The following is a 13,884-nucleotide window of genomic DNA, read 5'->3' on the forward strand; positions in this document are numbered from 1 at the left end:
TAACATGGATGTCTTAATTGAAGGAACTGTTTATTTATGCTTGAAATGAATTACAATATAGACAAAGCAGGTTGAAAACGATTTTTACCGGTATATTGAACCTATGTAAACACAAGAGGCCCATGGGCCACATCGCACACTTGAGGAACAATAGGTATGATAAAGTCAGCTTAATGGAGTCATAATACAAGCAATCTGGACAATGTACAATAATACACGTAGATCCTGTATAAATAAAATCCATTTTCCCCCTTGGAACTCGGATAGCCCTGATTGCTGCCAATATTTACAAGAGCAGACTTTAATCACCGCTCCTGCACATATATAGGAACTCAACGTTACGCAGGCAGGGATGACCGCACACCTACGCAACTCAACAGGTACCAACGTTTCCGCCAACAGCTAAACCTAACGCAAGCAGGGAGTGCCGCACATTTGCGCTAGAAAGGCCTGAACACCTGCAGGGATGACCATACACTAGTGCTCCGACTCAACCACCACCAATACAAGCAGGTATGACTGTACACTTGTATTAATGCGATATAGAGCAGGAATGACCGCACACTTTGTATCGAAGGTTAGAAAACACGGATGTTCACACACTCAATCTACCCATACCTGTTCAAGTTTAACCCCAAACAGTCGCTCATCATAATGTAATATACACTGTCCCTATATATGTGCCGGCCGAAAATAATTCATAGTATCTAAAAATTGGAAATCAAAAATAAACAAACTAATCCGGCCTAACCCAAAACTTCTGATGCAGAACAACTTATATACATTGAATAATTATTATTGTATAAAAATAATCATCACAATAATTGGTTAACAGTGGATGCATTAATTAAAATAATCAAGAATCAATAAATCAAGGGCAACAACTCAATACAGTAATACAAAAAGATTCTAATGAAAAAATAGCTGCCTGCTTCAATTTTATAGTCACATCACATGTTGAGTATTGCAGTTCTCAAAAAAATCCTTTACAATTGCTATAAATGGGATATTTAGCTACATCAAACTCTGAACCTTCTTGTGAGGCCGAAGAATTGTCCTGGAGCCAAAGTTTTAACAATTATAAAGAATCTTGCTGATTAGTTTCTGAGAAGAAGATTTTTAAAGATTTACTCTATATATTCCTATGTAAAACTTTAACACCCCCCCCCATGTCACCCTACCCCCAGGGATCATGATTTTCACAACTTTGAATCTACACTACCTGAGGATACTTCCACACAAGTTTCAGCTTTCCTGGCTGATTAGTTTCTGAGAAGAAGATTTTTAAATATTAACGCTATATATTTCTATGTAAAATGTTAACACCCCCCCCCCCAAATGTGGCCTCACCCTACCCCCAGGGATCATGATTTTTACAACTTTGAATCTACACTACCTGAGGATGCTTCCACACAAGTTTCAGCTTTCCTGGCTGATTAGTTTCTGAGAAGAAGATTTTTAAAGATTTACTCTATATATTCCTATGTTAAATTTCGACCCCCCCCCCCCATTGTGGCCCCACCCTACCCCCAGGGATCATGATTTTCACAACTTTGAATCTACACTACCTGAGGATGCTTCCACACAAGTTTCAGCTTTCCTGGCTGATAAGTTTCTGAGAAGAAGATTTTTAAAGATTTACTCTATATATTCCTATGTAAAATTTCGACCCCCCATTGAGGCCCCACCCTACCCCCAAGGATCATGATTTTCACAACTTTGAATCTACACTACCTGAGGATGTTTCCACACAAGTTTCAGCTTTCCTGGCTGATTAGTTTCTGAGAAGAAGATTTTTAAAGATTTACTCTATATATTCCTATGTAAAACTTCGACCCCCCATTGTGGCCCCACCATACCCCCGGGGGTCATGAATTTCACAACTTTGAATCTACACTACCTGAGGTTGCTTCCACACAAGTTTCAGCTTTCCTGGCTGTTTAGTTTCTGAGAAGAAGATTTTTAAAGAATTATTCTATATGTTCCTATGTAAAACTTCGACCCCCCATTGTTGCCCCACCCTACCCCCGGGGGTCATGAATTTCACAACTTTGAATCTACACTACCTGAGGATGCTTCCACACAAGTTTCAGCTTTCCTGGCTGTTTAGTTTCTGAGAAGAAGATTTTTAAAGATTTACTATATATATTCCTATGTAAAATTTCGACCCCCCATTGTGGCCCCACCCTACCCCGGGGGTCATGAATTTCACAACTTTTAATCAACACTACCTGAGGATTGTTAATAAATAAAAATAGAAAATAGAATTTGACCACAATTGTTACCATGCCCCTTGAAAATCACACCTCACCAAAAAAAAATGTAATATATCTACCTACTGTGAAATAAAACACAACACAATTATAACAACAGGCTGATAGACCGAAACTGTGCATTCATAGTTTTAGTTAAAGTTATAGCGTGGTTAGTTGATAACAATTATACTGCGTCATTCAATATCACAAATAAAATCAGGATTTTCGCAAGATATTCTTATTAAACAAATACGCAAACACGGTGGAACAGATTAATTATCTATTTTTAAAATAAAAATATTAATACTAGGAATATCAATAAATGATTTGGTGAAGATGTATTTTATCATTAGGAATACAAAAACTAATAATATAATTTTTATAATCTATAGATTTTTCTAGAAATAATTTTTATAAAAAAAAAGCGAAGGGAACAACTCTTCAAGAAATGGGAAATGTCATTAGATATGACACATTCCACTGTTACATATTGATACTTATTAATTTTTTTTTTTTTAGGTATTCGATCCGTACATGTATTAGCCCAAGATTCATTAAATCTGGGGCTCTTATAAATCGAATACCTTAAAAGAATTATTTTATATGAAAAATATCACACAATATGATATCATTTTGGTGTTATAACTGAATTTTGCTTTTTTAAACAATATAAAAACTGTCAAACAATCCAAAATTATACATTTAATGCTAAAATTGACAGAATTTCTTTTGATCTATTCTGTCACAAAAAGAGTGATTTTTGTTTGCATAATTTTCTTAAGAAATGCAATAAGGTTTTAGCAGGTTTTAGCTAGGTATATGCACTTTTCGATAAAATCAGTTATATAAAGAGTATAATTATATATTATATAATAATTTGCTACCATTAAATAGTTCTAGTCAAGTAATTTGATAAATAAAGTGTTTGCAGGTTTTAGCTAGGTATATGCACTTTTCGATAAAATACATCATAAAATTAATCAGCCGCTATTCATAAATCGTTCGATCAGTTATATAAAGAGTATAATTATATATCATATAATAATTTGCTAACATTAAATAGTACTAGTCAAGTAGAAAATGTCACTTTAACATAAAATATTTAATTTGAAAGCAATATTCGAAGCTTGTCTTATCACACAAAGAAACTTTGGAAATCTTGAAATCTGATTACATATATCTATTAAAGAAAATTCGTCTGTATCATCATGCACGTCGAACCATCATAAAGGATGTTTTGATTCCATTAAAGCTGTTAGTCAGCGAATACCAAAAGTTACAATTTCCAGCGGCAGCACAGCTTCCGTTTCCGTAGATTCCATTCAGGTTTGCCCACGTACATTCCTTATACCACCAGGCTCCCTTACGTGCAACGGCGCAACTAGTAGAGGCAACATCGTTATCTATATCTGAGGTGCTGAACTTAAAGCCATTTGTATTGGTAGTCCCCTCGCTCTCAATGGAGTCTTCTATTTAGTAGTTAAAAACATATATATATATAATAATTAAAACGATATGTCAGTTTCCTCGTAACAAGAAAATTTAGCAATAGACGATTATTCAGCCATAAGATGCATAATCTCAATGCACATACTGCAAGACAAGTTTTTACCTTTTATCTATTTATTTAACAGACATATCCAAACCAGCTCTAAAATGACCCTCTTTGGCAAGATATTAGGTCGTGCAAAATGTTTTGTAGATCAACGTTGAACAAGTGTAATAGATTTAGAATTAAAAATATACAGCCTAAAATCTGTATTTTGATAATATATACAGATTATAATGTATTTTGTTTAGTATTTTTTATACAGTATAGCAACGTGTGCTAAAGAAATAAACTAACAATGCAGGTACACGTATGCACATAAAACTGATTGAAAAACAAGTTTTTTATTTTTTTTTTTAATTCTGACATATCCCGGTTAATGTATAGATACTGTTTACACCTGGTAACGTCAAAAGAACATGGTATTTAATAAATAAAACATTTGAAAAAATAAATATGGGAGCAAAGGCACACAATCAACATTCACCAAACCAATTTATATATAGTGGGTATTACAAAAAGTACCATAAAAATAATTAGTGCACTGATTCTAAAAAAAAGTTTATTGAGTCCTATATATGACAAAACTATACCATCCCTTGTATTTTTCCTGCATTTATTGTCAAACTTAGGAATAAAAGCATATTGTTCAAATCTGTTTTTGAATTTTAAAATCAATTTTTTGCGTTTTATCAATCCACATTTCTTTTAGATAAAATTGAATAATGTCATAATTTAACTTCTTCGTGACTACTTGCTCTTAGTTGGATCATCTTTTTTAATCATCAGAAAAACACGGTAAAACATACTTTCCCCCCTAAATTTTAAGTAGCTCATCTGCATGGCAATTCCCGGATACAGCCTTAACTCCCCCACTAAGAATGTGAATTCGATTAATTAGGTTATCAATTTAAAATAATTAGTATACATTTAGGATACATTTCATAAATAAATAAATAAATATAGACCAATCCATACTTTAAAAAAGTTAAATCCCTCGGCAGCCATCTTTAGGGAAAACCCATTGATTTCACACAGTAGCCTTTGTAGTTTAGAGGTGTATAACTTTGTCATTTGACATTAAAAATCCGTTTCCGTTGCCCCAGGGTGAGACAACGCACATATTTAAGGAATAAATTAAATTCAAAATCACAAGACGCCCAAATACTTGGTTGCATAAAAAAGGAAAAAGATGATTTTTCCCGTTTGACCTATGGGTTGACCCTGCGAAGGGAAACAACTTTTGCAAAGTGTGGATTGGACTATAATTTGAATTTTGAAAATGTTTTGTGTCTAGATGCATGTACCTGCATTTCCCTGATATGACCCGACTTTCAATCTCATTCTGTATCCATATGATTCGTCAGCTACACTGAAATTGTTATATTTTGCATACGCCCATCCTCCAGTGAATTTCTCGAGACGCACATAAAAATCTGAAGTTCCCAAAGATGTCAGTTGGTGAAGATGATCGTTTCCTGAATAAAATGTATTGCATTAGTTAACTACTGTTTTACAATCGTAAAAGTTGACAAGGATAGGGTATGATGCAAAATGCACGATACATCATAGAAATATTTAAGTCAAATTCTGCATATTTTATTCTATCCTGCATTCTGTAACCAATCAAATGAAAAAGAAACGAAAATTAATGTTAAAATGCATAGACAACATCAACTTTACTTGTAATACAAAGTTATACATATCAGAATCTTTACAAAATGTTGAAGTTGAAAATTGATCTCCGCTACATTTTTTGTCAATTCAACAATAGCGTATGGTTACACAATACAGTGTAAACTTACAACAATTATACTTTTTGATTGGTTTATTTTAAGACCGTTAAAAACAGTTAAAAACAGAGAAACACAAATATTTTACAAAAGATTAGACCTATAAACAGACAAATTATTAGCAAGAAACGGGCGTCGGTTATGTGTTTTTTTCACAATCTTTTTAAAAAAAAATCTCCGATAATAAGGACGCATTTTCTTTCCCGGTAACTGATTTGATGAAAGTGAGAAATATAAGCTTAATTTTTTTGCGTAAAAAATATATATTTTAACAATAGTTCCAAATGATTTATAACAACAAATGCATTTTTTTATTATTCATGAAGTAGTTATAATTACCCGAATCGGATTAACATTTATCGAAATTTTCAACCAAATTTTTTTTTAGGAATAACGGCAACTTCGTTAAATATCATACCAAGCCAGTATTCTCCATCTGGCTCTCCAAATCCTTTTTTGTAATTGTCCCAGAAAAGGTAAAAGTCTACAGATCCGTCTCGTCTGTGTTGAAATACCTATAAATCCATATTTTATTGTACGTAAAAGTGTACATATATACATGTAAATATTTAACAACACATGTAACCTTTAATTACAAACTAATTATTACTACGCTAACATATTGCACGCTACAGCATTACTAAGTAAAATATACTTTGTCTTTTTGTTTTAATAAAATACAAAATGTCGACATATAAAGTGAATCTGCCATTTGTTTTTTGATACAAGTATCTAGTTTAACTAAATTAGATGTTAAAACAAAATCGAAATTTTGCACAAAAAATTTATTTTTTAAACGTTTTACTTTAGAATAAAATGTAAGTCAAAAAAATGGTTCACTATAATCTGCTAAAGGTGTGAGTATTTAAAAAAAAAAAAAAGGAATATTTTTAAAAATCGCATTGATTTGTCAAGTTGAAAATCAACTTCACACTTACTCCTTTGGTTTCCTCGTATTATCATGTTTTTAAAAACATATTTTATATTTTGGCTACATTATTGTTTCTCTTTGATACTGATGACTTTATTTTTGTTAAAGAAAACCAGTTTTAAAGTACTTTATTAATATGATTAAATAACATTCCGATAAAACATTTACTATTCGTGATTTACCTGGACATCCGATGGTGTCGTATACTCGTTATGCGAAGAATCATTGTGGTTCTAAAACAAAATTGCATGTACCAATAATATATAATTATTATTTTAAATAAATTATCATTGAAAAATATGGTATTAGGTTATCATATTTCATATTTTAAACCAATATCGGCTGAATAGCCATATACAGTACTATCCAATTAATATCCATAACAAAAATTGTACACACTATATATTGAATTTAACAAAATATGATACATTATATAAATATGTGTAGTTAAAGAAAATTGATGATGACTACAGACAAAGTAAATGTAAATGAATTTCGTCCTTGCATACCTACCTCTGGCAATTTTTCATATGTAGAATCTACGAGTTCTACATAATCAGGATGCGACCCATTCTATGGAAATATAATAGTAAAAGTACTCAAACTTATCAAATAGCTAAGCCTATTTTTATCTCGCGATAAGTTCTATGAATTTTGAAGTACGTCTTTTAATGCAGTTTGTATCATTCTTTATGAAACAATTTGCAAATATAATTCATTTAGGTAGGAATATATGAAAAAGTTATACAAACCACGGCATTATTGACGGCAACACACGCTTCATAGCTCGAATCTCTCAAACCCTAATCAAACAAATCAGAACTTAAAATCAGCACTTATTTGAATGATTAATTTGTTTCGTTGATAAACGTTTGTGTTACCAAAACATGAAAAAAAAACTATGCAAGTAAACCTGGAAACGATAAAATCAGATATACTTTCGTTTTGTAATAACATGTATATATCTACAAAATCAATAGCTATTTAAAAGTTTGGAACACATAGTGATTGAAGAAAGCAGCCTTTTTTCATGTAAAATATCAAAATATATTTCCCTTAAAAAACAAAAACTTTCTGTCAATGAACATAAATAAGTTCATTAACAATTAAATGCTAGCAGTATTCGTATAATTTTGATGGATAAACATTTTCATTTTTCTATCACATATATACATGTAGATAGCATTGTTATACAAAACTTGTTTTAAAATGAGTTAACACATTAAATGTTTCCTTAAAAAAAGAGATGAAATCAATGACATATCATTAGGTTTATGATCCAGATATATAATATCATCTCGTTATTCTACGCAATGTTTGGTCAAATAAGAGTGTTATGTGACAAGCTATGAGTTGTACATTTTTTAACGTAATTGTCGTCAGAGTACAACATAAGCTGCATTTATATTACCAGGTATGTCAACCCAAATCTGGGTTTTGTTCTGTAGTGTGAAAGAATCATTGTTGGTGGCGGGCCAATATTCGTGGCTTTTGTTGGAAACCGCTGCCAACGACTTTACATACCCGCGAAACTTTAAACAATCATTTATTTAATATGAATCAAAATTGTTCTGATTATAATACCAACGAAATAACGTCCTGATCATGATTAATAACGAAAATGTTGACTACCCACAAACATTGGCACGCACAAATAAAATGATTTAACACTATAAGTGCTTAACAATTATTTGGCAATTAATTACTAATTTCTCTTTTACATGTATTGGACAATTGTTTTTTGTTTCCAATTGTTGTTATGTATTATGAATGATAATAAGATATAAACAGTTAGAAAACCATTAAGTCCACACTTCATTCTGTGTTTTACCATTGTCCCAAGTTTCTGCCTCCCCATTTTTTTTGCTTAATACTTCGATAATCATAAATACCTTTGTGCCCAAACAACATTCATCCAATAAAATGCAAAAAGTCCAGAATTCTAGTTTGAAACACCCCTTCTACCACTAAAGGTTTCAATAAACAGATGGAAATAGAAAGTATACTGGGATTTTGCATTGCTTATGATATAAAAAGTACACAGATTTTAAGTTGAAAAATTATGTGATGATTCCCGATTACCTCTAAATGATTAAACGATGTCAACATTTCTGATCATAAATATCCTTAAGAAATTTCTTTTCGTTCATGATAAGTTCTCTGTAGTAAAAACATTCGATGACAAAAACGTAAACATTGGTTATTATCCTCTGCATAAATTTCAATTGCATTTCTTTGACAGATAGGTAATTTCATAGAAACTTGTCAAATATAGACGGTATCAATAATCTTGGACAGGCAATAGATAACAAGACCCCCCCCCCCTTCTTCACAAAAAAAAATTAAAATTAAAAAATAAAAACAAAACAAAAAACAAAAAAGCCCAAAAACGAAGAAAAGAAAAAAAGAAAACAAATATAATTGTTTTCTTTGGAAATTTATCTCAAACTGGAATAAGATTTGGATGCAGGCAAATATTTTTTTCCTTATCGGTAGACAAAAAAGCCCTCACAATTTAATTATTGATTTCATCAGTAAAATACAACAATAACAATGTCTTCATAAACTATTCAGAACAAAAACACCCCTTGAATACACAGTAAAAGTACAATTTATATTTCATAAATTATTAAATAAGCTATTTAACTTACCTCTGCCATTTTCTTAACAATGAAAACAACTATGATTACGTATACTGTACCGGTTATTTTCATAAACTCATATGCATTAAAACTGAAACTAAACTAAGCTGTGAATCAATCGACAGGTTTCCTTTTAAATTAAATATTTTTCTTCCTTATCTATAGCCATTTCCAAGTTGAAATTCAAATGCAGTATGCACAAGGAATGTGCTATTAAAAAATAAGTAGATGTTAACAGAGATTTAAAATAAAAAACTAAAACATAATTTCAATTGTAGTAAATTTAAAATTTAATGTTAGTTAGATATGAAGGCTCTACAGAGCTGTTTTTGTCATCAGTCAATAATTAATCGTGTAACTTTATTTCTTAAGATATTTCAAATTCTTGATCATGAATTATCGAATTGTTGACTCATTATCAAAAATGGGTAAAAACGAATGTGTAGCTATCAAATCGATCTGTTCTGAGTGGATCGACCTGCTGAAAACAGGAAGAGATTCTTGTAATTGATAAGGACTGAAGAGTTGCATGACACTTGAAAAATCTCAGCTATGTTAAGGAAGGTCTAAGAATTCTACCACGTGTGATTTAGAAAAATTTGCATAAGCCCCGTCCCTTATTCATGAGATTTTACGAGATATGGGTATTTCGGTAATTAACAAACATCTACCAAAATGAATATGATTAATTATTGGGTTTGAATGGTTCAAGAAAGGTGTACTGAAATAAACTATTCTTTATATCTCGCGAAATCATGAAATTCCTAAGTCGTCTGATGACGTATCGAGGTTGACTACGTCACACCGGCGCTTGCAGCTGTGATCAGAATAAACATGTGGACTTCAGTGATATATTTCGGAATTTAACTCGTATACAACCAGCGTGGACAGAAATCGGCATAGGATTCAACAGAACAAGGTAGGATTTATCTGTACTTCCCCTAGATATTGTTTTATATTACCTAATATTGTTGGATGGAACGGAAACGAAGTGAAATTCCTCGGCTTCGATTTTGTTTACTTGTTTACATTTGTTTTTCATGTAATATTGTGTTCAAACATCAGTTTGGTGACTCAGTCAGGCAAAGTAATTGTTCTGCGTTTTGCTAGTTTTGATCATAGAGAGCGTTGGGGCTCATTGTAGCTTTTTGCTGGTCTCATATCGCGATAATATTAGATCGTATTTCCTCCATGTTCAAAGTACACAATAAAAAGTCCATGGCCAAACACTGTATGTGCTAGCACTACAAAGATTACTGTGAGGATCTGGAATGATTATAGACAAGATTGTAATTTGTTTAAGTAAATCGAATGTGTTATTTTATTCAGCCTTTTATGAAGATCTAATTAGTTTTATTTAAGACAAAATTAAAGTGTGTTCAAACTGAATTTCCACACATTTTAAAAAATAAACATTTGATTATGCCTGTTGTAATATCACTGAAATTGAAACCGCCATTAATATGCCCAATAATAGAGTAATGTTTCATTTTCATGTTATCTTTAACACAATAGCTCAATGCTAATTATGACACATTATTCATTTTCAGGGTTACTTAGGCAGTAGATGGTCCACTGAAAACACTTCTTGGGATGTTGATGAAAAGTAGGTACTACAAATGTATATAAATATTTCTTTTACTCACTAACTTCAACTTCATGCATAGTTTGTTGTTTTTTAATCTTATATTGATAATGATACTAATGTAACCTATTATAATAATTTGCATTGATATCTATTGAAATGAAATTTGAAATTGATATATATTCATCATTTCAGGTATTGGTTTTCTTATCAACTGGACTACCTCTTAATATCAAAAAGACAGAAGAGAAGAACATGTAGTGTGCAAGAAGAATTGTCAATTTCCATAAATTACACATTATGACTGAAAAATACTAAAAATCAGAAAACACTAGTCTTGTTGAACAGTTTGTCACAGAAAAGCAATCTCTATAGTATTTGTAAAGTTGATTATCAAAATAAATTCTTGATAATATTGATATATTGTTTCTTCTTGCTTTCTTTAATTAGTACTAAAATATCAATTATGATTACAAGTAAACCTGATTATACATTAAAAGAACTTATTCGTCAGCATAGTAACATAAATTATTATGAAACATAAATGTGTAAATTACAAACTCAACACTTACACCCCCCCCCCCCCCCCCAATAAAGGCAACTGGTGAAGTTATGTTTTTCCAATTTCAACAATTTTATAATGATGATTGGTGTGAACAGAAACAACATTTTAACATTATTTTAGTGAAATTCACAGCGTTAAATTATTTTAAGAATGAAAATTAAAATCATGATCTTAGTCAGTGTTGCGTTTGAATTTCACGCAAATGACGCTGAAAGTGAAGTGGGTCAGATAAAATGCAGAAGTGCAAGGGCATACACTTGATCAAATATATTGAAAATTTCCATGTCTTACCATTGTATCCCTATTATATCAAAAAGTGCTGGGAGCTGTATGAAGTCGCTACGCATTTCATATAAATAAGCGTTAATTGCGGGAAATCCCAGTTAATTGCTGTTCATACACTGTTTACATTGAATTTAATAATTGTTCTTACTTGAATATTTTAAGCTCCCAGCACTTTTCGAAATTTTGAAGGTTCATTTTACAAGTTAGAAACAGAAATAACTATATTTGTTTATGTTATGCCCTTGCACTTTGCATTTTTTCGTATTATTCCTGGTTCATCTATTTTTAGCAGTATCACGTGACAGGGTATTCCCAAGAGACTCAAAAATTGCTCATCCGATAACAAATTATTTAATTTGTATAATCGATAAAATACCACTTTGTTTAACAAATGTTTGGGGTAGAATACCAAGATTGTTCAAAGGCTTACACTTTATGTGATAAATATCGCTATTTTTGTATGGACGCCCTTAACATAGCTGAGATGTCCTCGAAACATCAATTCATTTGCAATAGCCGTTATCTTTAGCTGGTACGCCACTTGCAGAGTGGGACTGATAGCTAAACATTGTTAAAAGTATGCGAGAATGATTTTGATCGATAGGTGTCTCTCTTATCCAGGCTGTATAGAACCTTACTGACATGGTAAAAAAAGAGTATATGTATAAATATTTCAGAAATGTAGTATATTTCACCACAGGTAGACATTCAATATTATGTGTTTTAAACATTTACATTTACACTCGGATTTATTTGTACATTTTCCTTCTTACAAAATCGGTGTTTCGTTTGAAATCTCACACAACCAAATTTGAACAGATCCTATTCTAGTTTCCATGTATCACGATCCAGTTCTATCCAGATTTATAACGATCTTCAATACGCTTGCCTCTAAATTCCCAATTTTCGATAGTCAAGCCATGCGTTAGAGTTAAGCTTCGTGAGTGCAGGAATTGTTAACTTAAAGTTATAATAGCATGGGGAACATTACGGTTACGTTAAAGACTGTCAAAATGTTCCTGGGCACACTGGTAGATTCGGTAAACCGGTAAAACTGCATGAACTACCATAGAGACAACACCTTCGCCCTGCTTGGCTTAGAGCTATAAGTCGTAAACAGTTTAATCCCAAGCGAACTCGGGTAAGATCATAATTTCTCATTCGCAGTGAGGTACATATAAATCACCACCTTTTATGATATGAAAACACACTTTCCTCAACAAATCAAGACCTTCTCATTTGCACCCTCTTTTTCCACTTCTTGCCCCGTCTCTTCTCTCCCTATCCCCCTACTCCCCACTAGAATGCTTATTGTTAATGAACTTTTTCATTGAGTTTAGGTGTGTTCTGACCACTTCTCTGGTGGTAATTGAAGGAATAAGAACAATCAAACACCAACCTTTTTTCCCTCCGTACAAGACAGTGAAATCGGTTAGAATAAGACTTTCAAAGAAAGGTAATAAAATGAACCTAGAAAGCCCAGCCCAAGCAGTAGATGTAAATGACCACAAGTGAGTAATGTAACAATTTGAATCAAAAAATGTTAAACTTTATCATTTTTATAAAAAAAAATGTATTGAAATATCAGGTACATATATTTGTAACCGTAATAACGAGAATGAAAATTTTAACATTGTTTATCATATTTTTTCTTATTATAAGGGTCAGATAATGAGCATAAGTATGATAAATGAGAATGTCAGAATTAGATTCTTTGACCAGTTGAAAAGTTAACACAAAATCTATAGGAAAAATGGAAGTGTTTATTTTCTCGTGAATTATCTTATATTTCAGTAATTCTGTACATCAAAGAGTACAAAGACCATCTCCCCAACATCCACATTTAGATAGCCCTACTTAAAGCAAATCAGGCAAGGATATTTTGTTATCCCTCTCGGACAACTTCTCGAACTGTGAACTCCATAGAAGATATTTAGGACAATAATGACAAAATGTTGTTTTATACCGGACTTTCAGATTGTGACACATAAAAAGCATTATTAGAATGCTTAATACAACAAGAGCAGACAACATTGTTTTGGGTTCTTCTGCTGTGAAATTGATGCAAAGAAAGGGAGAGTGAAAAGGAAGCTTAGAAATTAGGATGCTTTTATGGTTCTTATGCGAATAAGAAAAATCCATCATCTCTACAAACCCAGAGTCTCACTTTTTTTTGTATCTCCTCTTTGGGGTGGATAAGTATCAGATAACCAGAGAAAGTGGACTGTACATGTATGATCTACTACAGGAGTGTGATGCTGTTAAAGTGGACAAATGAT

At 31.9% G+C, this 13,884-nt stretch overlaps 1 protein-coding gene, 1 long non-coding RNA gene and 1 pseudogene across 2 annotated transcripts; 2 read left to right on the top strand and 1 right to left on the bottom strand.

The window, feature by feature from the left end:
- Nucleotides 1-3,387: 3,387 nt before the first annotated feature.
- Nucleotides 3,388-9,188, bottom strand: LOC128174380 (ryncolin-1-like). Its single transcript, XM_052839944.1, has 7 exons — nucleotides 9,180-9,188; nucleotides 7,281-7,331; nucleotides 7,042-7,101; nucleotides 6,711-6,761; nucleotides 6,016-6,112; nucleotides 5,112-5,282; nucleotides 3,388-3,724 (listed from the first exon to the last, which is right to left on the bottom strand). Exons 1-7 carry the CDS (start codon nucleotides 9,186-9,188, stop codon nucleotides 3,462-3,464), a joined length of 702 nt encoding a protein of 233 aa, XP_052695904.1. The 3' UTR covers nucleotides 3,388-3,461.
- Nucleotides 9,189-10,363: 1,175 nt separating this feature from the next.
- On the top strand, nucleotides 10,364-11,174 carry LOC128172540 (uncharacterized). Its single transcript, XR_008242305.1, has 2 exons — nucleotides 10,364-10,776; nucleotides 10,951-11,174. It is a non-coding gene; the product is annotated as an uncharacterized LOC128172540 (long non-coding RNA).
- Nucleotides 11,175-11,522: 348 nt separating this feature from the next.
- Nucleotides 11,523-13,708, top strand: LOC128174381 (uncharacterized; annotated as a pseudogene).
- The last annotated feature ends 176 nt before the right edge of the window (nucleotides 13,709-13,884 follow it).

Source organism: Crassostrea angulata, chromosome 2 (genome assembly GCF_025612915.1).
Source record: "Crassostrea angulata isolate pt1a10 chromosome 2, ASM2561291v2, whole genome shotgun sequence".
NCBI classification, from domain to species: Eukaryota; Metazoa; Mollusca; class Bivalvia; order Ostreida; family Ostreidae; genus Magallana; species Magallana angulata.

Excerpts from the sequence above, each read along its gene's own strand:
- LOC128174380 (XM_052839944.1), bottom strand. Across the intron at positions 6,762-7,041 it reads CATATGAAAAATTGCCAGAG|AACCACAATGATTCTTCGCA; the intron begins GTAGGTATGCAA and ends ATTTTGTTTTAG. Across the intron at positions 5,283-6,015 it reads AGATGGAGAATACTGGCTTG|GAAACGATCATCTTCACCAA; the intron begins GTATGATATTTA and ends CATTTTATTCAG.